At 46.3% G+C, this 23600-nt stretch overlaps 2 protein-coding genes across 4 annotated transcripts in view; one reads left to right on the top strand and one right to left on the bottom strand.

Moving 5' to 3' along the window:
* TUBG1 (tubulin gamma 1) overlaps positions 1-8729 on the bottom strand; it is a 23130-nt gene extending 14401 nt beyond the window's left edge. The window contains exons 1-5 of one of the 2 annotated variants that reach the window (XM_028705121.2): positions 8599-8729; positions 8033-8127; positions 6226-6338; positions 4700-4867; positions 4072-4140 (exon numbers count right to left, since the gene is read on the bottom strand). In XM_028705121.2, the coding sequence (XP_028560954.1) occupies positions 4072-4140; positions 4700-4867; positions 6226-6338; positions 8033-8081 (399 nt within the window). In that variant the 5' untranslated portion in view covers positions 8082-8127; positions 8599-8729. Of the gene's footprint in view, positions 1-4071; positions 4141-4699; positions 4868-6225; positions 6339-8032; positions 8236-8598 lie in introns of those variants that run through there. The other variant, XM_028705122.2, reaches the window with a different exon arrangement.
* RETREG3 (reticulophagy regulator family member 3) lies at positions 8315-23600 on the top strand. 2 transcript variants are annotated; one of them, XM_028705120.2, is made up of 9 exons: positions 8315-8714; positions 13345-13451; positions 15060-15087; positions 16182-16308; positions 17235-17319; positions 17899-18036; positions 18488-18570; positions 19415-19547; positions 20846-23600. In XM_028705120.2, the coding sequence occupies exons 1-9, from the start codon at positions 8470-8472 to the stop codon at positions 21292-21294; spliced, it is 1395 nt and encodes a 464-aa protein (XP_028560953.2). In that variant the 5' UTR covers positions 8315-8469; the 3' UTR covers positions 21295-23600. The 2 variants fall into 2 exon arrangements, with proteins under 2 accessions (XP_028560953.2, XP_028560952.2); XM_028705119.2 differs by having other exon boundaries at positions 15057-15087.

The following is a 23600-nucleotide window of genomic DNA, read 5'->3' as shown; positions in this document are numbered from 1 at the left end:
TGGCAAGAAAAAATGATGAGTTATGCAGAATTGGCTAAATTGACATAGAAACTGCGAGAGAAGGACAATGGTGACTTTAAGGAAGAATGGGAACTTTTTACAAATTATCTAAAAAGACACCAAAATGAACTGGACTCCTTGGCAGGTTTTGACTTCCGGAATGGATTAAGTTTGAGAACCAAGGTACCACTGAATATGGAGAGAAAGAGAGAGGGAGGGAGAGATGGAAAGAGAGAGACAGTATCAACTTCCCCATTATTAGAGAGAGAGAGAGAGAGAGAAAGAATTAACTTTTCCTTAATTCCAGAAATTTACTGAGCCTAATTGAGCTGCTTTAAAACAACAACAACAACGTTTCTTCCTTTAATCTACAAGGCAATACATGTGTGCCTAGTGGAATCTCATACAAGCAGAAAACACTACCTTGTTTTTGGACAGCCCTGTTTCAAGACACCTGATCACTCAAGCTTGCCATGAGAGGGAATAGCAACAGTTTCTACAGTGGTGCCTCGCAAGACGAAATTAATTCGTTCCGCAAGTTTTTTCTTCTTGCGAGTTTTTCGTCTTGCGAAGCACGGTTTCCCATAGGAATGCATTGAAAATCAATTAATGCGTTCCTATGGAGACCGCTTGCCAGGCTGGCGGTGCGGAGAAGGGCTTTTCTCCCCACCGCAAGCCTTCAGGACAGGTACGGGAACAGAGGGGAAGGGGCGCAGCGCTTCTCCTCTGTTCCCAGGGCTTGCGGTGGGAGGAGGGTTTTTCCTCCCCACCGCCAACATTCAGAACAGCATTCTGAATGTTGGCGGTGGGAAGGAAAACCCTCCTCCCACCCCAAGTCTTCAGGACAGCCATCCGAAGGCTGGCGTGGGGAGAAGGTCTCTCCGCCCCACCGCCCGGCTTCGGAGCAGCCTTCCGAAGGCTGGCGGCGGGAGGAGGTCTCTCCGCCCCACCACCAGCCTTCGGAGGAGGTCCGAGGACAGTGGGGAAGACGCGCTGCGCTTCCCCGCTGTCCCGGAGATTTCCCTATGGGCTTTCGTCTTGTGAAGGAAGCCCATAGGGAAATTCGTTTTGCGAAGCGCCTCCAAAACGGAAAACCCTTTCGTCTAGCGGGTTTTCCGTCTTGCGAGGCGTTCGTCTTGCGGGGCACCACTGTATCTGCCTAAGGGATTCAAAGCAGTATACCTGGAGGATTTCCAAAAAGGCAAGTCCCAGGCAGAAGCTAACCAGACCACGGATTGCACACTGACAGCTAAAGGAAGTAGCAAGGTGTCGCATTGAATAGAACTGCCATCCTTGACTGTGAAGCAGAAAAGCGCCTCTCTCCTTTTACTAGTGTCAGGCAAGTAGCCAGAGACAGACAAATCCCCAAGGTGTAACTCTGTACCTAGAAGCAGCAGCAGAGCAAAAGTCTGAACTCCTCTGGAGGGAGGAGCCCAGAGAGGGCGGCTGCTGCTGAGGTCTGCCAGGCGGACTGCCAAGATAGGTCATGCCTCGTTGCAGCTGCCAGCGGAATAGCAAGAGTAACTTAGGGAATTAAAACGAAAGGGATCTGGGGGAGTTAAAAAGAATTTTTAAAAAAGTGTTTCTTCCTACGAGCAAGAGTGACACACAGCTGTTTGCGAGAGCCGGTGCAGCCTTGGATACAAGGCCAGAAACATCACCAACCGTAGTTTGACCAGTCTGCTGTTTTTACCTGCTACCAAGGAGGCTCTGTCCCTCCTCAGCCAGCTGTACATGGGGCTACCTTTGAAGGTGACCCGGAAACTACAACTAATCCAGAATGCGGCAGCTAGACTGGTGACTGGGAGTGACTGCCGAGACCACATAACACCGGTCCTGAAAGACCTGCATTGGCTCCCAGTACGTTTCTGAGCACAATTCAAAGTGTTGGTGCTGACCTTTGAAGCCCTAAACGGCTTCCGTCCAGTGTACCTGAAGAAGCATCTCCACCTGCATCCTTCAGCCCGGACACTGAGGTCCAGCTCTGAGGGCCTTCTGACGGTTCCCTCCCTGAGAGGTCACAGGGAACCAGGCAGAGGGCCTTCTCGGTGGTGGCACCCGCCCTGTGGAACGCCTTCCCGTCAGACGTTAAGGAAATAAACAACTATCTGACTTTCGGAAAGCATCTGAAGGCAGCCCTATTTAGTGAAGTTTTTAATGTTTGATCTTTTATCGTGAGCTATTGTGAGCTGCCCAGAGTGGCTGGGGAAACCCAGCCAGATGGGCAGGGTACAAATAAATTATATTATTATTATTATTATTATTATTATTATTATTATTATTATTATTTCAGCGCTGGCTGTGGTAGTCAAAGGGGTGGACTGAGGTCTAGCCAGATGCTAGGAGCTCATCTGCAGGTTTTTCTTAATACAGTGGATGCTCGGGTTGCGAACGTGATCCGTGCAGGACGCACATTCGCAACCCGCAGCGGTGCGTCTGCGCGCACGCGGGTTGCGATTCGGCACTTCTGCGCATGTGCAAAGCACGATTTAGCGCTTCTGCGCATGCGTGGCCGCCGAAACCCGGAAGTAACCCGTTCTGGTACTTCCGGGTTTCGGCGGTCCATAACCTGAAAAAACACAACCTGAAGCATCTGTAACCCAAGGTATGACTGTAGTTCAGTTGTCAGTGAGAGGGTTTTTAATGCTATACATTTCACCGTTTCCCACATCTGAACAGCTTTCCCTACTTCCAAGCTGCTACTTCTCCAATGCGGTAAGGCACACATAAACCTGAATGGTATCTTTATGTCCTCCCCCAAAGTGCAAATTATTAGCTGGGGGTGAGCTGCAATTTAGATAAGGAAAAATCGGCGGCGGGGGTGGGTGTTAAAACATATTTTCCTTGAGCCACTCCTTCAATTGGCCACGTACCTCTGTACTGCTTTGAGCTAAACAAAGGAGGGGGGAAGAATGCGAGAGTCAGTCACAAATCTCTGCCACAACCCTGACTGGGTGATCTTCTTTGAGCAGTTATCTCCACCACTCAGCCTAACGTGGGTCGCATGGTTGTTGCGAGAATAAAAAAAAGGGATAGTGAAGGAAGCCACAACCACATATCCCAGCTTGCGCTCTTTAGAAGAAAGGCAGGATTTAAACAAACAACAAGGAGGTGGTTAAGGGGTGATATGATAGCCATGTTCAAATATATAAAAGGATGTCATATAGAGGAGGGAGAAAGGTTGTTTTCTGCTGCTCCAGAGAAGCGGACACGGAGCAATGGATCCAAACTACAAGAAAGAAGATTCCACCTAAACATTAGGAAGAACTTCCTGACAGTAAGAGCTGTTCGACAGTGGAATTTGCTGCCAAGGAGTGTGGTGGAGTCTCCGTCTTTGGAGGTCTTTAAGCAGAGGCTTGACAACCATATGTCAGGAGTGCTCTGGTGGTGTTTCCTGCTTGGCAGGGGGTTGGACTCGATGGCCCTTGTGGTCTATTCCAACTCTATGATTCTAACAACAACGCAATTATTTAGTGATGTGGATTAAAAGACAGCCAAATTTAGCCTGCCTGTACGTGAGTAGAAGTTTGTTTTTGAAGAGCAAAACACAGGGGGTGGGGGTGAAGAACTACTGAGCTATTTTGGAACAAGCATGCAGGAAAAGGCCTCAAAGAGGGACAAAAGCAGTATACAGTGGTACCTCTGGTTGCGAACGGGATCCGTTCTGGAGGCCCATTCACAACCTGAAAAGAACGCAACCCGCATCTGCGCATGCGCGGGTCGCGATTCGCTGCTTCTGCACATGCGCGTGACGTCATTTTGCGCGTCTGCGCATGCGCGAGCAGCAAAACCCGGAAGTAACCCGTTCCGGTACTTCCGGGTCGCCGCAGGATGCAACCTGAAAATGCTCAACCTGAAGCAAGCGTAACATGAGGTATGACTGTATCCCTGCTAAAGATTCGGAACAAACGGACTGGAATCCATCTGGAGAGAAACAGCTGCTTCCAACAGAAAAGTCTAGGAAAACAGATCAGGAAGGCCTCCTTGGACCAGCAAAATGCCAGCCATAGCTGTGTTTTGGACAGTCCTGAAGCCAGTCCCTCCCTCCTTGCTTCTCAAGGTTTCTCTTACCTCTAAGCTGTCACTGCCGTCAGCTTCTCTGTCGATAATGTCAAATATATCTTCATGGATCTTTTCTCCCTGAAGAAAGAATCGCAAAAGAAACCCAAATATTTATCCTCCGTTTGACTTTTTAAGCCGAGAGAAAATTAGAAAGCTATGAAACTAAACCCTACTGTTGACTATATCTTCCATTCAAGCAGTTAAAAACTATGAGACATGTTGCTATTTTGAAGGGGGTATCTTTGCCCACCAGTAAGGAACCAAGGGACATGGGTGGCACTGTGGGTTAAACCACAGAGCCTAGGACTTGCCGATCAGAAGGTTGGCGGTTCGAATCTGCGCGACAGGGTGAGCTCCCGTTGCTCGGTCCCTGCTCCTGCCAAACTAGCAGCTCAAAAGCACATCAAAGTGCAAGTAGATAAATAGGTACTACTCCAGTGGGAAGGTAAACGGCGTTTCCGTGCGCTGCTCTGGTTCGCCAGAAGCAGCTTAGTCATGCTGGCCGCATGACCGGGAAGCTGTACACTGGCTCCCTCGGCCAATAAAGCGAGATGAGTGCCGCAACCCTAATGGTCAGGGGTCCCTTTACCTTTAAGGAACCAAGGCTGCTCAGCCCCCAGTTCTGTGACCTTCTTACCTGTGAAAAGCCACTGGCCCAGTTATTCCCAGCCCCGCCGCCATGCTCAGACAGGTATATGTTTTCTGGGTTGTACAGGTTGGCATATGGAGAGTTCAGGATGGAATGGATCACTCGTGGCTCCAGGTCTAGGAGGACAGCTCGAGGGATATAGTGTTCATCGTCTGCCTGTTAACAGGAAACGCAAGCACCTTGAACCAAAAGGACAACAGCACCAAAAAAAGCACTCTGCCCCTTCCAGGAATTTTCTGCCGGCAAACCTGTAATCTTAAAATGAGTGCCACACATAGATAGTGAGAATTGCCACAAGAGGGCACAGTGGATGCGCCTTACCAGTTGCTGTTATTTTGTCTTTTTTATAAAAAATGGTTTCATATTTCAATAAAATAAACATATTCAAACAGATGCAATGTACAGGCATAATAACCATTTACAGTGGTACCTCGGGTTACATACGCTTCAGGTTACATGCACTTCAGGTTACAGACTCCGCTAACCCAGAAATAGTATCTCAGGTTAAGAACTTTGCTTCAGGATGAGAACAGAAATCGTGCAGCAGCAGCAGCAGCGGGAAGCCCCATTAGCTAAAGTGGTGCTTCAGGTTAAGAACAGTTTCAGGTTAAGAACTAACCTCTGGAACGAATTAAGTACGTAACCAGAGGTACCACTGTAGTTTGCTTTATTTGCCCAGATACCATACGGCCTTGGCTCAGTATACCTGAGGGAGCATCTCTACCCCCATCTCTCAGCCCAGACACCGAGGTTCAGCTCAGAGGGCCTTCTGGTGGTTCCCTCATTGCAAGAAGTGAGGCTACAGGGAACCAGGCAGAGGGCCTTCTCGGTAGTGGCGCCCGCCCTATGGAGCAGCCTCCTGTCAGATGCCATGGAAATAAACAACTGACTTTTAGAAGACATCTGAAGGCAGCCCTTGTATAGGGAAGTTTTTAATGTTTGATGTCTTACTGTGTTCTAATGGAAGCCGCCCAGAGTGGCTAGGGCAGGGGTCTGCAACCTGCGCCTCCGGAGCCACATGTGGCTCTTTTACACGTTTGCCGCGGCTCCGGGGCGGATACTAGCGAGGGGAGGAGGCAAATTGTGCGCCCCGACACTCCCCACTGTGGCGGGTGCTGTACTGGCTGTGGCGTCGCATGGGGGCGGTGCGTGAGTTAGTCACGCACCATCCCGACGTCACCTTCCCGCCCGCTGTCAGATCGGACATTAAGGTAAGAAACAATATATGCAGTGTTATATTTGCTTTAAATGTCGCAGTGGTTTTGCGGCTCCCAGGTGTTTTTTTCCCTTCGGAAACGGGTCCAAGTGGCTCTTTTTGTCTTAAAGGTTGCAGACCCCTGGGCTAGGGCAACCCAATAAGAGGGGAGGTATAGGAATAAATTATTGTTATTATTTACTCTTGGCTGCTATGTCCAGTTCCCACTTGTAGCAGAGCCTTTTGTTCATTGCAGAATCAGAGGGAGGCTACCTCCCCTCAGAACCCACAAGGCAGAGGGAATAGAAGCCTATTGTACCTGGTAGAAGAAGACATCTTTTCGGTCAGTGCCCTCGGTGGCAAACTCCTCCACAATGCCCTCAGGGCTGATGCCATGCTCTGCGCAGAGCTGCTTCCAGAATTCAAAGCCAACTGCAACAGGAACGAAAGCATAAAGGTGGTAATAATAATAATAATAATAATAATAATAATAATAATAATAATTTATTATTTATACCCTGCCTTGCCATCAAGTACAAAGGAAGCTAAAGACATCGCCCTACTACTAAGGGGGAAATAATGCGTGCGCAGTGGCAGCTGCATTCTCTGTCCCACAGAATTTTGACGATACAATACTAGCCCATGAAAATAAGCCCATGAAGGTACCAGCTTACTTAAAAAAAAACCCAAAACTAGCCTGCATTTTGGGGGGGGTGCTGCAGAGGAGGAAGAGTGAGTCGCATACCTTTAGAAATTTAATAAAGAAAGAAATGAAATATGCATCATCTTTGGTGCAAAAATGGTCCTCAGGCAGGAGGTAAGGAGCCTGAGGTATTCCATCTGCTGCACATCACAGTGCCAGTCCCCCCCCACCCCAATTCCACAGGGACTAGCAGCCTGGGCAACACAAGAGAGTCAGAGACTCAGCCCCTGCGCTGTTTTTTACCGGTCCTCCTTTCCTCCGCTCCCAGCCCCACTACATTCTCCCTTCTAACGAAATGGCAGGTGCCATGCTGTTTATTTCCTTGTAATTATTGGTGTGGCTTTAATAGATTTATACATATAGGTTTAATTCGAGAAATACTTTATTTCAATGATTTGTGTTTCCTCTTCCCCGTCCCCCCCACCCCTACGGCTGCTCTGTGTTCAGGCTGTTCTTGATTTTATCTGTAAGCCGCCTCGAGTCCCTGTTCAGGGGGAAAGACATGGTCTTAAATAAATATACGGTAGAGCAGGAGACCCTTAGTCTCAGGGGTCGTGAGTTCAAGCCCCATGTCAGGCAAAAGTATACCTGAAGGGGCGTCTCCACCCCCATTGTTCAGCCTGGACACTGAGGTCCAGCTCCGAGGGCCTTCTGGCGGTTCCCTCCCTGCAAAAAGTGAAGCTACTGGGAACCAGGCAGAGGGTCTTCTTGGTGGTGGCGCCTGCCCTGTGAAACGCCCTCCCATCAGATGTCAAGGAAATAAGCAACTATCTGACTTTTAGAAGACATCTGAAGGCAGCCCTGTTTAGGGAAGTTTTAAATGTCTGATGTTTTATTTTATTTTTAATATTTTGTTGGAAACCGCCCAGAGTGGCTGGGGAAACCCAGCCAGATGGGTGGGGTATAAAGAAATAAATAATAATAACAACAACAACAACTACAGTGGTACCTCGGGTTAAGTACTTAATTCGTTCCGGAGGTCCGTACTTAACCTGAAACTGTTCTTAACCTGAAGCACCACTTTAGCTAATGGGGCCTCCTGCTGCTGCTGCTGCGCCGCCGGAACACGATTTCTGTTCTCATCCTGAAGCAAAGTTCTTAACCCAAGATAATATTTATGGATTAGCAGAGTTTTTAACCTGAAGCGTCTGTAACCTGAAGTGTATGTAACCCGAGGTACCACTGTATTATTATTATTATTATCATTATTATTCCTGCATTGCAGAAGGGCTGGACTAGATGGCCCTTGGCGTACCTTCCAAATCTTCAACTCAAGTGTCTAGTCCTCAACATTTTTCCAGCCCCGCCCCAATAGAACGCGGCCAACGCCAGGCCCCGCCCCTTTAGAACCTTGGCTGTCCCCACGGCTCCCTCCCCCGCCCTGCGCGCCTTTCCATGGATCTCCCCCGCATCCCGGCCTTACTTTGGTTGCCGCATTGCCCCAGCTGCAGAGTGATGATCTCCCGCGGCATGGCGGCTCCGGCCCCTGCTCCTCCCGGGCCTGAGACGCGTCCCCTTCTTAAAAAAAAAAAAAGAATAAAATAAATGCCGTTTGCAGCCCCGCTACGCTTCTTCCCGCCTTCACCTCCTCCTCCTCACACCCTATGAATCCGGTATATAAATATATATATTAGTCTTCCCTTGGCAACGCGCATGCGCCGAAACGGCAGGAAGCGCGCTCTCCGTACGGCAAGATGGCGCCGCCCTATGTTGTCGCCGGTACGGGGGCGGCCATGCGAGTGTGTGAGAGGCGGCGGCGGCGGTAGTGCCGCTGCCTCTGCGGTGTCCGTTGGTGACGGAGAACGATGATCCTCCTCCGCTATCCGCGGGTCTCCCGGTGACGCTGGGCAGAGAGGAAGGATGGAGGCCGAGGCGGAGGCCGGAGGAGGAGGCGGCGGCCGGAGCGGCGAAGGTTCCCTCAGCGGCGGCGGCGCCCAGGCCCCGGCGGCGTCGGAGCGCGAGCGGCGGGTGCGCGCGCTGAGCGCCTACCTGAAGGGCCGCCTGGGGCCTTACGAGCCGGCGCTGAGCGCCCTGCAGGCCACGCTCGTCTGGGAGAGGCCGGCGAGGAGCGCGCTGGGCTGGGCCGGAGCTCACGCCGCCTTCGGGTGCGACGGGCTGAGGGGGGGTCAGGAAAAGGGGCCTCTGGGAGGGATGAAGGAGGAGGCGAGGGGACGCGGGCGGGAAACGGGCTTGACGTCGAACTCCGTGTGAGGTGAAGGTTTTCCTTCCTTGGCACTACCTGAAGTAACAAATCATGAGGGAATATCCTTTCAGGGGTTTGTTTTTGTTTTGGCGAGTGTGTGTGTCTGAAACCTTGTTTCGTAAAGTCATAGAATTGCAGGCTTGGGAAGGATCCTGAGGGTCTTCTAGTCCCACCCCCCTACAATGCATGAATTCCCCCCCCCCCTCATAAAAGGGGGCTGGAACCCACGACCCTGGCATTAATCCAGGCAGATGGCAAGGTATAAAATTATTATTATTATCATCATCATCATCATCAGAGGCTCCTGCTTTTCAGACTGAGCTGTCCCAGGTTGTTGTTGTTGTTTGTTTATTAGCACTCTCTTAAGTAATAAGTTATCACTGAGTGGCGTGGAAGCAGGCTGCATACCTCTTTTGAAGTAATCTGTTAGCCTCCTTTCACAGAACTACAGAGTTGGAAAGGATCCCCAGGGGTCATCTAGTCCAACCCCTTGCAATGCAGGAATATTTTGCCCGAGGCAAAGTTGTCAACTTTTCCCTTTTCTTGCAAGGAATCCTATTCGGAATAAGGGAATTTTGCTTTAAAAAAGGAAAACGTTGACAGCTATGGCCCCAGGTGGGGCTCAAACCTGTGGCCCTGAGATTAGGAGGCTCATACTCTACCAACAGAGCTATACCTGCTTGTTATTTATTATAATTACAATTATGTGCTTATTTATACTGTACCCCCACCTTTCCCCCCTGACTACAAGGGACTACCAGGTGGGTTATCCTGACAGGTGGCTTAAACTCTCCCAACAAAATGAGTCTCTGAAGAGGAATATCCATTATGTTTTTGTGAAGCATGGTGGTATTCTGGTTAAAAGGATAATAATAATAATAATTTATTATTTATACCCCGCCCATCTGGCTGGGTTTTCCTCGCCACTCTGGGCGGCTTCTAACAAAACACTAAAATACAATAACCTATTAAACATTAAAAGCGTCCCTAAACAGGGCTGCCTTCAGATGTCTTCTAAAAGTTTGGTAGTTGTTCTTCTCTTTGGCATCTGGTGGGAGGGCGTTCCACAGGGCGGGTGCCACTACCGAGAAGGCCCTCTGCCTGGTTCCCTGTAACTTGGCTTTTCGCAGCGAGGGAACCGCCAGAAGGCCCTCAGCGCTGGCAGCCTTGGTGAGCTCTGGTGTTAAGTGCATTGTCAGGGAGCCTGGCCTAGTGGTTAGGAAGAAAGGGACTGCCTGGAGGCTGATCCATTTGGGGAATGGGGCACTGCGCCACCAACCTCAGGCTGGCCTCAGTGAGTTGCCACTACCACCCCATCACCCTTCTTACTGCCAATCCAGGGGTTGGCAGCTTCCTGAAGAATTTGTAGAAGTCGTAGAATCATAGAATTGTAGGATTGAAAGGGACCAGCCCAGCCCTCTACAATGGTGTTCCCATGCAGTGGAGGAATCTTTTGCCCAATGTGGGACTCATCCAAGATCCTGAGATCAAGAGTATCATGCTCTAGCAACTGACCTGTTGTTGGGGCCCATATGCTCTTGCCCCTGCTAATCCCTCCTGTTTGCACACCTGTTGTCAGTTTTGAATAAAAAAAGCAAAAAGTAATGGACTGAGGAAGAGCTCCTCTCTCCACCCTCCATTGTGAAGACAATTCTGCTTGCTTGCTAGCTAGCTTGCATCTAGTGTTTTGACATCAAGACAGTGTATGGGATAAAAGTATTTATGGCAATAGAAGCCTTCCTTGTGTCCAAAGGTGAGATTTGAACTGATCTTATTTTTGCTTTAGTTTTTTCCTAGCCAGAAAGTTCATGTGTGCTCTTAGAGGCTTAGACCCAAGGGAAAAGGTTGCCGGCAGAAGTCATTGCCTAGATCTGTTTTATAATGTGGGTTTGTTAGGCAGGTTGGAGCATGCTGAATTGACAGAGTTCAGTTGCTCTCTGTTATGAATCATGAGGGCTAGTGATGGGCGTGCTGGCCAATCCTGCACTTGCCATGGGAACACCTGGAGACTTGATGGAGCTGTTTGGATACTGGATGGAAAAGTTAGGATCTTAGGCTTTCCTAGTGCTTCGCTCAGCATCGATGGGCAAAGCTATGATCCCCTCCCTGAGGTTCAGGTACCCTTTACAGAATCCCCTTCAGTTTCTTAGACTGATTCTCAACCCAGCAAAGCTTTGTCCTTGACCAGCCAAAATCTGCCTCTTACGTGGTCACTGCCTGTGCTTCCAGAAAGTGGTTCTGGAGAGCCAGATTACAGACTTCTGATCCCCTGTTCTAGAAAGTAATGATGTCTCATTGCAATAGGCTGCTTCTCAGAGCACCAAGCTGCTATGGCTGCAGCAGTGCTTTTAAGGAAACAATAGGAAATGTCTAGTCCCCTGAACTGCCTCCATGTGAGCATCAGCATCTACCTGCTGACCTACTTCTGGAAATAAAATGTTCAGTTGCAATTAATAAAAAGAGAGGATGAATGCAGGCAGTTACACACTGCACAAGTGACTGGGGAACCCTGGTCTACCCTGCTCTCAAAGGGAAATCCCCTGATGCTTGATAATCTATTATTGATAACCTATTATTATTGGGTGAAGCCCTGGGAAGCTTCCCCATTCATCATGACCTTCACCGCAGCAAGATTGCTTTAAATGCACACACATTTCCTTTGGTTGTGCTGTATTTATCAGCCAAGTAATTTGTATTCTGGAAAAGAGACCTGAAGTGTGTTAATTCCATAGGTAGGACACCAAAGAAAGATTGTCATTGTTCTTGATAGGAGCCTGAGGTCTTCTGTGTATCCTCTTGCTAAGTACTGGTGTGTATTTGGGTCTCATTGAAGAGCCCCTTATTACATGCCTCAGACTGGTCATTTATATCATTAGTGCTACAGATGGCTTGTGACTTTCTCCCAAGGGCTGCTTCTCATTAAATGATTGAAAATAGCCATCTGTCTCTGATTCTGGTGGATGCAGCGCCTTCCCAACAATACTGATTATATTTGACTAATCGTTGCAGAGCAAGCACACAGCTCTTATTCAGTGAGGGAACAAGCAAGTCTTCAAATCTTCTGAAAAAAAACAGAGCCTCTGAGCTCACATGTCATTTTGTGTGTCACTGCTGCGTGGTTCTGCCTCTCACTGACTTAACAGGCTTCTTGGCATTCACTGAGTATCTCTCTTGCTACATTTAAGAGACTGCAGCCATTCAACAAGGCTCAGGCTTAGCTTACCAGAGATATTAAGACTGTAAAATCCATAGTAATTTATGTCTGTGTTGAAACATAATGGCAGGGATCTTGTGTTGGCTGCTGAGTGTTTCAGGTTGAAAAAAAGTGTAATCAATCATTCTTTGTATGCATGGATACAAAGTTATTTACATGTTTAGGTAAAGGTAAAGGGGCCCCTGACCATTAGGTCCAGTCGTGGCCGACTCTGGGGTTGCGGTGCTCATCTTGCTCTATGGGCCGAGGGAGCTAGTGTACAGCTTCCGGGTCCTGTGGCCAGCATGACGAAGCCGCTTCTGGCGAACCATAGCAGCACACGGAAACGCCGTTTACCTTCCCGCCGGAGCGGTACCTATTTATCTACTTGCACTTTGACGTGCTTTCGAACTGCTAGGTTGGCAGGAGCTGGGACCGAGCAACGGGAGCTCACCCCATCACAGGGATTCGAACCGCTGACAGCAAGTCCTAGGCTCTGTGGTTTAACCCACAGCGCCACCTGCGTCCCTTTACATGTTTACATTTATGGTAAAAATAATTTTGACTATAGAAAGCTGTGTAACTCTTATTCACAGTTTACAGCTTACAGTTGCAGATTGATCTTAAATAAGCTTTGTAGCACTGCAGATTTTGCTTCTGGTTATAATTGAGTGGAAAGTGACCACTGACTTGAATACTTTCTAAATGCCTGATATGATGATACTCATTTGTTTATAATAACTTTTAAGAGATAAATAAGAATAACATGAGAATACATACACACACTTCTTTCTGTGGTCCATAGGCAATTTTCAGCTTTCTCCCGCTTTTCTGCAAACTCCTTACACTTGATGCCGAACAATTTTTCTCCCCTTGATCTTAGTCTCTTTAAACATTGTCCTGCCAGAAGGTACAAGCCATTGTAAACTGATTCCTGTCCATAGCAACCCATATGCTTAAGATTTCAATATAATGATAATAAATAAGCTGCAGCTGCCATAAATGTCAGTTTCCTTCTTGATTGGCAGAGGGAATAGGTAAAATGATCAGTTTTCAGATCATTGATCAGAAACAGGATGATATCTGGTGGATGTCATAGAGGTCACACACACAAAATCCTCTCTCACACATTATTTAACCCTAATGGAAATATACTCCAAAGAGCTGTTGTGATACCTTCCATTCCTTACCCGTTGTTTTCTAACCTCTTCCTGCCAATCATAAGGCAACAATTATTTATCTTGGGCTTTTCCTGCTCCATGGCCTAACATCAGCTCTTGCTTTTAAGGTAACATTTCTAGAAGAAAATTGTGTACTGACTAGCTTTATTTTCCCTCAGGTTTTTTGCTCTGACGTCTCTTCACCTGATATTCTTGGTTGCTTTCACCCTGATACTAATAGTGTGTTTAGATCAGTGGAAGAATAAAATATGGCCTGAAATAAGAGGTATGTTTTTCCCTACTTGACCCTTGAATTCAGCTGTGGTCTCTTCCCCCACCCCCATTTCTGAACTCAAGAAATTGCAGATCTCATTAATCAAAACAGTCATTGACAAAGATCTTGTAAACTGGGCGCCTTCCTAGTTGAAATGAATGTTTAGGAGTTGATAGTGTTGAAAAGGCACCCTGGCTGCTCAGGTGGTGGGAGGGAGAGGAGCAATTCCACCATAATGAAACTGGTGGTTTGGAAAATTGGGATTTGTATTTCAGGTTGCTGCATTTTCACTGCTTGTTCATGTGTTGGAGTTTTGCTTTCCAAGGTCACTTACCCAGATCTCAGATGTTCCAAAGATCTGCTTTTGTTCTCTAGCTCCAGAAAAAGCCTTTGTTTATCAATGTTAAAATTCCAAAGGGGTATTTTTTCTTATTGGTTATAGAGACATACAGTCCAGGCTTTAGTTCATCATTAAATTGAGCATTGAACTAACATCTTGGTGTATATCTTAAATTATATTTTAGTCTGAAAGCAGTCAAGTCAATTCAACAAAACCATAGTATAATTTCTTAGGAAGGTAACCTATGGTAAAAAAATTTATTTGTTGACTATAGTAGTAGTTTATGATATAGAAAGCTGTATTCATGAAGGATGGAAGAATAAATTAAAGCAGTAGTTTTAAAGGCTTCATTGAAGACTGAAACCTGATGGTTTTTCTCTCTAACATGCTGGAGCTGAGGTAATATTTGATTTTAAAAAAACTTGTTCCCAATTGAAAGCCTGCTTAAATTTTGAGAACTATCATCTTAGATAAGAACTAAAAGAGTATTAGTTCAGGTTGCACATAATGCTAAGCAAAATCATGGTTTAGTGCAAGGCCGCAGGTCCTTGGGAGAGGAGATGGTGGTTTCTTGTTCCTCCAGTCCTGCTGCTATGAGCTAAGCCATAGTTTGGCTTAGTATGTCATCCAAACCCAAGCTTGTGGTCTGTCTCCATAAGATAAACCACGAGCTGTAAAACAAGGGTAAACTTGAGTTACTTTTGTGTCAGACCATGAGCTTGATTTCAGATTACGGTACATGAATGACTGAAAAGCAAAGTGACCGTAATATCTTCTCTGGCAACCCACACATTTGCACTAAGCTATGGTGAGGTTTAGCATTACATGCTAACCAGATCATTGACTGCTAGCCCCACCCCCAGGCTGCTATAATAATAAGAGCATTACAAGAAGCTATCTTGAGCAGTGTTTTAATTTTTAAAATACATTTTAAATATATTTGCAGATTTATAAACTGCCTCACAAACGACAACAAAATAGCAGCGTGCAATAAAATACAAAATGTTTGCATTTGTAAACTAAAGGCAACAGAACCATTTCTACAATTGTACAATTGCATCTGTACAAAATTACAAACGTAATAAATAAAAAAGTTGAGTTTATAAAAGTGGGGGCACAGGATAAAATACTAAGCTCAGGATGTTTTCGGTTGCAGGCTGTCAGTGGGAAACAATTATGCATTATTCTCAAGTCATCTGTGTATTTTAATTATGCAGCAAAGAGTTTTCCCAGGCATTTCCCTCACAACTAATCCTCATCTGTCTTTAATGTTTTAGTAGCAAGACCTGATGAATTAGACAATGAAAGGTATGAAAAATTGAATATCCTTTTCTTTGTAGCATGTCTCATGTTACATGTGCTTGTGTGGCTTAGCTGTAATGCTTTTTGTTAATTTAAACCTTATTGGCAAATGAATGCCCTTCCATGGCTGGATGAAAGGAAAGATCCCTTGCTCCTAAATATTGTCGCTTACCTACCTCTTCTCATAGTTTGTAACTAAGGCTGCGATCCTATGCTTGCTTGGGAGAAAGTCTACTGCTAGGTTCCAGAGTAAGGTTGCAATTCTGTGTCCTATTGCAGTGAATAGGACATCATTCTGAGTTGCCATGTAGAGTATTGTGCTGTAAACCATTACAGTGCTACCTTGGTTTGCATACGTCCTGGTTTGCATACGTTTTGGATTACAAACACGTCAAACCCGGAGGTGCGTGTCCCGGTTTGCAACCTTTTTCTGGATTACAACCCCTTTTTTTTTTAACCAAACAAAAAATTTTTGGAGGCCTCATTGGCGAAAGCATGCCTTGGGTTACAACCTGTTTTGGTTTACAAACGGACCTCCAGAACGGATTATGTGTAAACTAAGGTACCACTGTATTAGGCTTAGGCTGCAAGCTACATAAATCTGAGGCCTTGAACTCTGCATGCACTGGGTTCTTAGAATCCCCAGTTTTCCTGTTAAAATGGGTCGAAAAGCTGGGGAAATCCAACCCCTTCACTGCTCCTTAATCTCTTCGAGTGCACAGCCAAGGACATGGAGATTTAAGTACTCATTAACACCCTTTAAACAGCCTAATTGTGAATACATGTGAGTGGCTTGTCTGCCCTTTAGAAGGTTGCCTCCAGTGTCAAATTCTTCTGCACATATCCCATTGAAATGAATTGAGAAAATTTCATTCACTTCTGTGGGTTATGTGTTTGGGAGTGCTGCTGCTTTAGAAAGGGCTCAGATTAAGCAAGTGTGGGTTTCAAGTTCAAACGCAGGGTCCGTTTCCTGCGTGTGAAACGTGAACCCTGAGCAGCTTCAATGAGGTGGAATGAGAAGAGGGCTATTTTAAAACTGCAGTAGGTTTTCCTGATATTTTATCAGCAAGGTAAGATGTCCTTTTTTGTTGTCCCTCCAGCTGGGGCTACGTCCACCCCCGACTGCTGAGTGTGCCTGAACTATGTCACTATTTGGCAGAAGGATGGGTCACAGGAGACAGCTTCATGAGGAACCTGTTGGGCTTCAAAAGGCAAAATCCGGGCAAGGTGAAAAGCAGTCCTCATTGATACTAGCCATCGGGGAATGGGTTGGAGGAGAAGGAGGAGCAAAGAAGAAAGAATAGCAACAGTTTGAATTACTCTTTTCTTTATGTGGAGGTATAATGCATCTGGGAGGTGGGTGGGCGCTGTGGGTTAAACCACAGAGCCTAGGACTTGCCGATCAGAAGGTCGGCGGTTCGAATCCCCGCGACGGGGTGAGCTCCCGTTGCTCGGTCCCAGCTCCTGCCCACCTAGCAGTTCGAAAGCATGTCAAAGTACAAGTAGATAAATAGGTACCGCTCCAGCAGGAAGGTAAATGGCATTTCCGTGTGCTGCTCTGGTTCGCCAGAAGCGGCTTAGTCATGCTGGCCACATGACCCAGAAGCTGTACACCGGCTCCCTCGGCCAATAAAGCAAGATGAGCACCGCAACCCCAGAGTCTGCCACGACTGGACCTAATGGTCAGAGTCCTTTTTATAATCCATCTGCAACTGTGTACGCAAAGTACTCTGTACAGGTGTGCTTTCCTTACTGGGAAAGAAGGAAACTGGAGGATTGAGAGGCAGGTATAAAGGGGAAGAGGAATGGGATGCCAAAATGGGAAAATACTCCAGCCATCCTATTAGATGGAGCTTTCATCGGACTGGTCTTGCTTCCACCTACGTTCCAAAGTAGAAATGTTGCCCTGATTCTGTCAAAATCACTCCAGGGCTTGGTCCAAAGGCAGTCGTGGCTCATGAGGTTCATCCCTCCCTCTCTCCTAATGTTTATGCAAGGCTTCTCAAGCAGAATTCCTCTGTTTTGGTCTCTGTTCCCAAGCAGTTAGCTTGCTGGCAGCAAGCAAAGTGTGTCTGTATGGTCTTGAGCCGTAGGAGCCACCTTGCTCGCTTTTCTCAATTCGGTAGAGACTAACTTTGGGTTTTGTTTTCCAGTTCTGCCTTCTGGCTTGCGGTGTCCTTACATTTTTGGCTGTGTTGGGCCAGTACATTCCAGGTGTCTGTCTTGCCTATCTAACAAGTGAGTATCTGTGTTGGGCGGGGATTGGGCAGCAGAGTGCCCTTCACTTGAAAGTACAGAGCATTTGCAAACAAGGCTATTCTGAGCTGTTCCAACTGGGTTGCATTGCAAACTTGTGTGTACATAATGATTAAACAGTCCATTAAGTGGTTTACAAAAAAAGAAGAAAGTATAAAGCAAACAATAAAACCACAAACATATCTATACGTTTAGATAAGATCTTTATGTATGATATAATACATGATATCTTTGTTCTATTATATTGTATCCCAAAATGCCGTCTTGAGAGTGTTTATTGAACACCAACTCTCTAATCATCCTCTTCCTGCAGTGGTTTCCTTTTTTTAAAATAATAATTTTTATTAAGTCTTCCATTTTAACAATCCAATCAAATCACATTAAATATTCCAAATTATACAAATACACATCATGAAGTCCAAATATTTTGCAAATTATAAATTTTTGTTGGGGCTTCCCATGCTTCAAGTTCAGTGGGGTCCAATCATCTTATGTTTCTACTGCCTTGAGTTTCCAAAAGTTCCTTCTTTGAGTCCTCCTGTTGTTATCCTCTTCCTGCAGTGGTTTCCATCCTTCTGTGGCCACTTGCTGTTTACCACCGGCTGGGTCACCGCCTGTACACCAAATTGGAGCCAGCTCTGCAGCGGCTGGACTTCAGTGTTCATGGCTACATGATGTCCAAACATAAGGAGAGGCAATGTAAGTCTTGTGCAGGGCTGGTACTAACTCATCCACTTCTTGTCTGCCACCTCTTTTTGTTGGTGATGTGAGGAACCTGAGAAGATCAGATGAAAACACTAAATGAATCAGTAGTTACCTAAGAATGTTCCTCGCATCCCTGACCACAGTTTGTGGGGGGGTTGGGGTGGGGGAGGAAGGGAATGAGCATTTCCCACAATTGATGAGCAATTGAATGTCCAAACTGTTTCTAACATGGGACCGGAATTGTTGCAGTCCTAATTAGGGCACAGTGGTCAGTTAGCATTTTAGCTCTTGGAGCGCCCCTCCTACCCTCTGCAGCCTCTGGTTTGCAATCCCAAAGTCTTCTCTCTGGATCACACCTGTTTCTTCTGCTTGGCTTCTTTATGGGCATGCAGAGTTGTTTCCTTCCCATTTATAACTGCTATTCTGTCCTCTGATTTCTCTGCAGTGCGACAAAAGATGCTGAGCCATCATGCTGCTAGTGCTGATGGGAGCGACAGTGAAGAAGAACTTGCTGCTTTCTGTCCCACGGTAAATAGGGCATGGATCTTGTTAAAGAATAAAGGTAAAGGTACCCCTGACCATTAGGTCCAGTCGCGGGCGACTCTGGGGTTGTGGCGCTCATCTTGCTTTACTGGCCAAGGGAGCCGGCGTACAGCTTCCGGATCATGTGGCCAGCATGACTAAGCCGCTTCTGGCGAACCAGAGCAGCGCACAGAAGCGCCATTTACCTTCCCGCCAGAGAGGTACCTATTTATCTACTTGTACTTTGACGTGCTTTCGAACTGCTAGTTTGGCAGGAGCAGGGACTGAACAATGGGAGCTCACCCCGTTGCAGGGATTCAAACCGCCAACCTTCTGATTGGCAAGGCCTAGGCTCTGTGGTTTAGACCACAGCGCCACCCGCTGCTAAGATAGGGTGCTGCTAAGATTGGAGTGGGGGAGGGTAAGCAACAAGGCGGCCTGTGAGTTTTTACTCATGGTCAAACTTGCCTGATTTCTGAAATATAGCATCTCCTGCTGGCTCTATTCTTCTTAGCTTGAATATGAAATTATTTTTTTATAGCGCCATTGGATTTCCCTCATTACAACTACATCTCGTACTTTCAGAAGCAGATTTAGGAGATTTTTAATTTTATAAAACAATTTTTGGGCAACACTTAGGTGGCTGTAAAATGAAGTAAAGAATCCAGAATGGAAATGAAGGACTGGAGGGCAGTGCCTGGCTTTCAAGTTCCTCATTTCCATTGCTGAGAGGAATGTCTCTGGGTCCATGTGGTGTTGAATGGCATTGTGGAGGTATGTGTGCTCTCCAGTAACCCCAAATTACCTTGCTTAGATCTTTTTTTTTTTTTATCACTTGCTTCTTTTCAAGTTGGATGATGCAATAGTTGCCAAAGAGCTGGCTATCTCTGATTCGGAGCACTCTGATGCAGAAGTATCCTATACCGAGAATGGGACATTTAATCTCTCACGAGGTCAAACCCCCCTGACAGAGGGATCTGAAGGTGAGGACAGCTATTATCGAAGTTATTAAAGAACATAAAGGTAAAGGGACCCCTGACCATTAGGTCCAGTCGTGTCCGACTCTGGGGTTGCGGCGCTCATCTCGCTTTATTGGCCGAGGGAGCCGGCATACAGCTTCCGGGTCATGTGGCCAGCATGACTAAGCCGCTTCTGGCAAACCAGAGCAGCGCACGGAAACGCCGTTAACCTTCCCGCCAGAGCGGTACCTATTTATCTACTTGCAGTTTGACGTGCTTTGGAACTGCTAGGTTGATAGGAGCAGGGACCGAGCAACAGGAGCTCACCCCATTGGATTCGAACCTCCGACCTTCTGATCAGCAAGTCCTAGGCTCTGTGGTTTAACCCACAGCGCTACCCGCGTCCCTAGTTGCTACCAAATAACATATTAATCCTACTGTTGCAGCTGTTGGTTGTTGGGCTACAAACCTGGATAAAGTGAGACCAGCCAGGTACTGTACAACATGGAAGGTTTGCCTTGGTCCTGCTCCAAAAATCTTGTAGTTTATATTGAATAAAGCAGACAAAGATTGGTTCAGGAAGGAGTTGAGTACACTGGTCCACTGAGTGACAGAACCTGGAATTTTATTCTTTGAAATGGGAGCTTTCAGTCCTCGGCACCTTCAGTTGAGAGCTTTCCGGTGTTAAGAGTTAGAAAGGCTCCTGCCTGTCGGATTGTTTTAAGACCCATTTGCAAATTAAGAACGCCAGAACCCAGACAGAGTTAGTTCTTAGTCCCTCAAATTCAATTCTGAGGTCTGCTGCAGTACAGAAGCTTTGTAAATTTTCTCTCTCCTGCAGAAGAGGCAGCTCAGTCAAGTATTGGGAATAGGTTTCATAACTCTAATTTTTTACTCGCCCCCCAACATTATAGATCCCTGTGGGAAGACAATATAGTTTTAAAGAAATTATTGCCTGTTTTCCAATAGGAAGTTAGACTACTTAGTGGTAGGCAAAGAAACCGAGTACAGCGGTGCCTCGCAAGACGAAAATAATCCGTTCCGCGAGTCTCTTCGTCTAGCGGTTTTTTCGTCTTGCGAAGCAACCCTATTAGCGGATTAGCGCTATTAGCGGCTTAGAAAAAGGGGGGGGGGAGCGAAAAAAATCGCAAGACTTGCAAGACGTTTTCGTCTTGCGAAGCAAGCCCATAGGGAAATTTGTCTTGCGAAGCAACTCAAAAATGGAAAACCCTTTCGTCTAGCGGGTTTTTCGTCTTGCGAGGCATTTGTCTTGCGGGGCACCACTGTAATGACTTTTCGCCAAACTAATTCTCTCTCAATAGACTTTGATGGCCACAGCGACCCTGAGGAATCCTTTGCCCGAGATCTTCCAGATTTCCCTTCCATCAACCCTGAGGTGACAGGCATAGACGATGAAGATGATACCAGCATAGGCATACCAAGCCTTGCCTGCCGTGGACAAGGCCAGGAAGAGCTGCGACTTTCTCATGACCGGGAGGAAGTGACCTCAGATATCCTAGGTAACCTGCCATTAATGCACAACCTCACAGATGACTTGGCTGGCTTTGTAACCAGGGGAATGATCCAGCTGGCCTTGTCAGGGGCCTCCCAGTCTGGCTCCGTGCCTGGCAACAGACGGCAGCAAAGTGCCAGGGCCTTCCTCCGGACCTCCAGCTCGGAGCTCGATACAGATGCTGAAGGAGATGACTTCGAACTGCTGGATCAGTCAGAGCTGAATCAGATGGATCCATCCAGTTCCCGCGGCCAATAAACAGTTGTCTTCCCTTCCCTGCTGTGGCTCTTCTGTCTCATGGAGCACAGATGGAGAGCCTTGTGCAGGAGTAGGATAATACCCCATTCTTTGATGTGTAGCCTGATTGGGCAAATTTGGAAGACAGTGTGAATTTTAGAACAAAACCCTTCTGGTGCAGAATCGGAAGATATTTGTTGCTGAACCTGCCATGCCCTTCACCTTTTTAGCTTGCTGTGTGTTGCACTCTTGGTTCAAAGCCAAAATGTCCCGCTGTTGTGGTTCACGTTCCAAAACGGGCCTTGGAAGACAGATCTCAGCTCGTCTTTAATGCAACAGAAGTCAGGCAACAGGAATTGGCTTTTATTCAAAAGCCAGATAAAGAGCAAGTTCTAAAATCTCTTGAGTGACGGAAGTGACTTGTACCCAGCTGCTGATTGTAAGAAGGAAATCTTCAGATCCAATTGAGTGTACCTCTGTTATGTTTGTGTATGGGACCCTGACATCTGCAAGGTATTGGAAGCAGCATCTATCTATCCTGAGTAAGCATTTGCACGTAATGACCCCAAATCCTTATGTTTTGAACTTCTGGAGCTCTATTCTGGCTCTTCTCGCACATGATAATGGCAATAATATTTTGGTGGGTTGGACACTCACGCAAACAGTCACACACACACACACACACGCTTTACTATTAACTATTTCAGAGAGGTTCCCAGCACTAAAAATGTCCTCCACCCTGCACCATAAAGGTTTGGGCAGAAGCAACAAAATATTTGGCTCCTAGCTACCCTCTGTCTGTCACCAAAGCCAGCACCTATGCGGGAACCATGAACATGCTTCCTCACTAAACAGTCTGCAATCTGTAGTGGCAAAGGGTCTGTCAGCCTGACGTGTCCATGCACTGGTCATTTGACACCTGTTTCAGAATTCATGGATGTTTTATGCTCTCAGATGGCCCCCTCTTTTTGAAGAAAACAATATAGGTACTACAGAATTTTTTTAGCCTAGGATCACAGATGAAAACGAGTAGCAAACCCAGATTCCTAGGGCCTGCTCACCCACAATATGTGCAGTTTTGCAAGTAGAGCATAAAAGTGGGGATCACAGCTTCAGAATATTTCATTAGAAAAAGCCTCTGTTAACAGAATGAGACTATACCATCATTTCTGTGGATCTCTGCAATCAGTATGGCGGCAGCATTGTTTTGGCTAAAGGGATTTGAAGACCAAATTTAGATTGGCTCGATGACTGATTTAGGGTACCTAATTCCCATATCTTGGTTGCACTGTGTGCATTGCTGTGAAGATGGTGCTGTGTTCCTCAAGAATAAACCATTTACAAATGGCATCTGGATTTTGCTAATGCTTTGGTGTGGATTTTCACAGGAACCCTGATACCTGTTTCGCCTTGTTTCAGTAAAACCGGCACAAGTTGTTAACTACGCTGGTATGATTTTAACCAGTGTCTCAGACCTGCAGAGAACCTTCACAGAACCTACTGTGGAGCTATGTGCTGCAGCTAGTAAGTTGGTGATCCATATCTTCCCTTATAGAACACCACATCCAGACTTTTTGGGTTTGTATACAAAAAGATTGGAAGAGTGTACCTTAGAAATAATTATTCTTGGTGCAAAGCCATTCTGATAACCCTCTGTGGACTGAAGAGAGACTTGAATAAATGCTGTGCTTTTACTTTTAGTTTTATTTAAAAGGTTTCCAGCCCACTTTCACAACTTGTGAATCTGCTGAACTGAACCATCTTGAATACCTGCATATCCAATTAGCCTTCTAGGTTCCCATAGTTCCAGCTCAACTTGCACCCTCTTTCAGGCTCTGTAGTTAGGCGTTTACATATTTTTCCCGACTTCGCACCTGAAGACCTCTGTGATACGCTGCCTATTGTTTTCTTGGCCAAGCAGTAATGTGATGTAGATGCTATATGCCTAAATAGCACATTCTTGCAGAAAAGACTCAAGAGGGTGGTGCTTTGTATATTTGAAACAGCTTGGTTTTGGTAGCATTTGTGTGGCAATATCATGGTGTTTAACTGCCTTTTTTAGTGTTTACAAATCAGCCAATATTGTGGAAGTTTATAGAGTAATTTGTCATCTTGCAGAAGTTTTTAAAATAAGATGCTGATAACTTTTGAGGTGGGAAACTGACATTATTTCATTAGGTTTTGTGTTATGTGGATTAGAACAAGATTTTAGTGCAATAAAACAACCATACCTTACCCACTGTATCAGTAGTGGGATGATACTTTTTTTGTTTTTATTGAGTGTTTCTTTCTGCCCTAACTGGTGCAAAATAAAGAATTTGAGACAA

This window comes from Podarcis muralis, chromosome 13, assembly GCF_964188315.1.
Source record: "Podarcis muralis chromosome 13, rPodMur119.hap1.1, whole genome shotgun sequence".
NCBI lineage: Eukaryota > Metazoa > Chordata > Lepidosauria > Squamata > Lacertidae > Podarcis > Podarcis muralis.
This window is presented reverse-complemented; position numbering and strand designations above follow the sequence as displayed.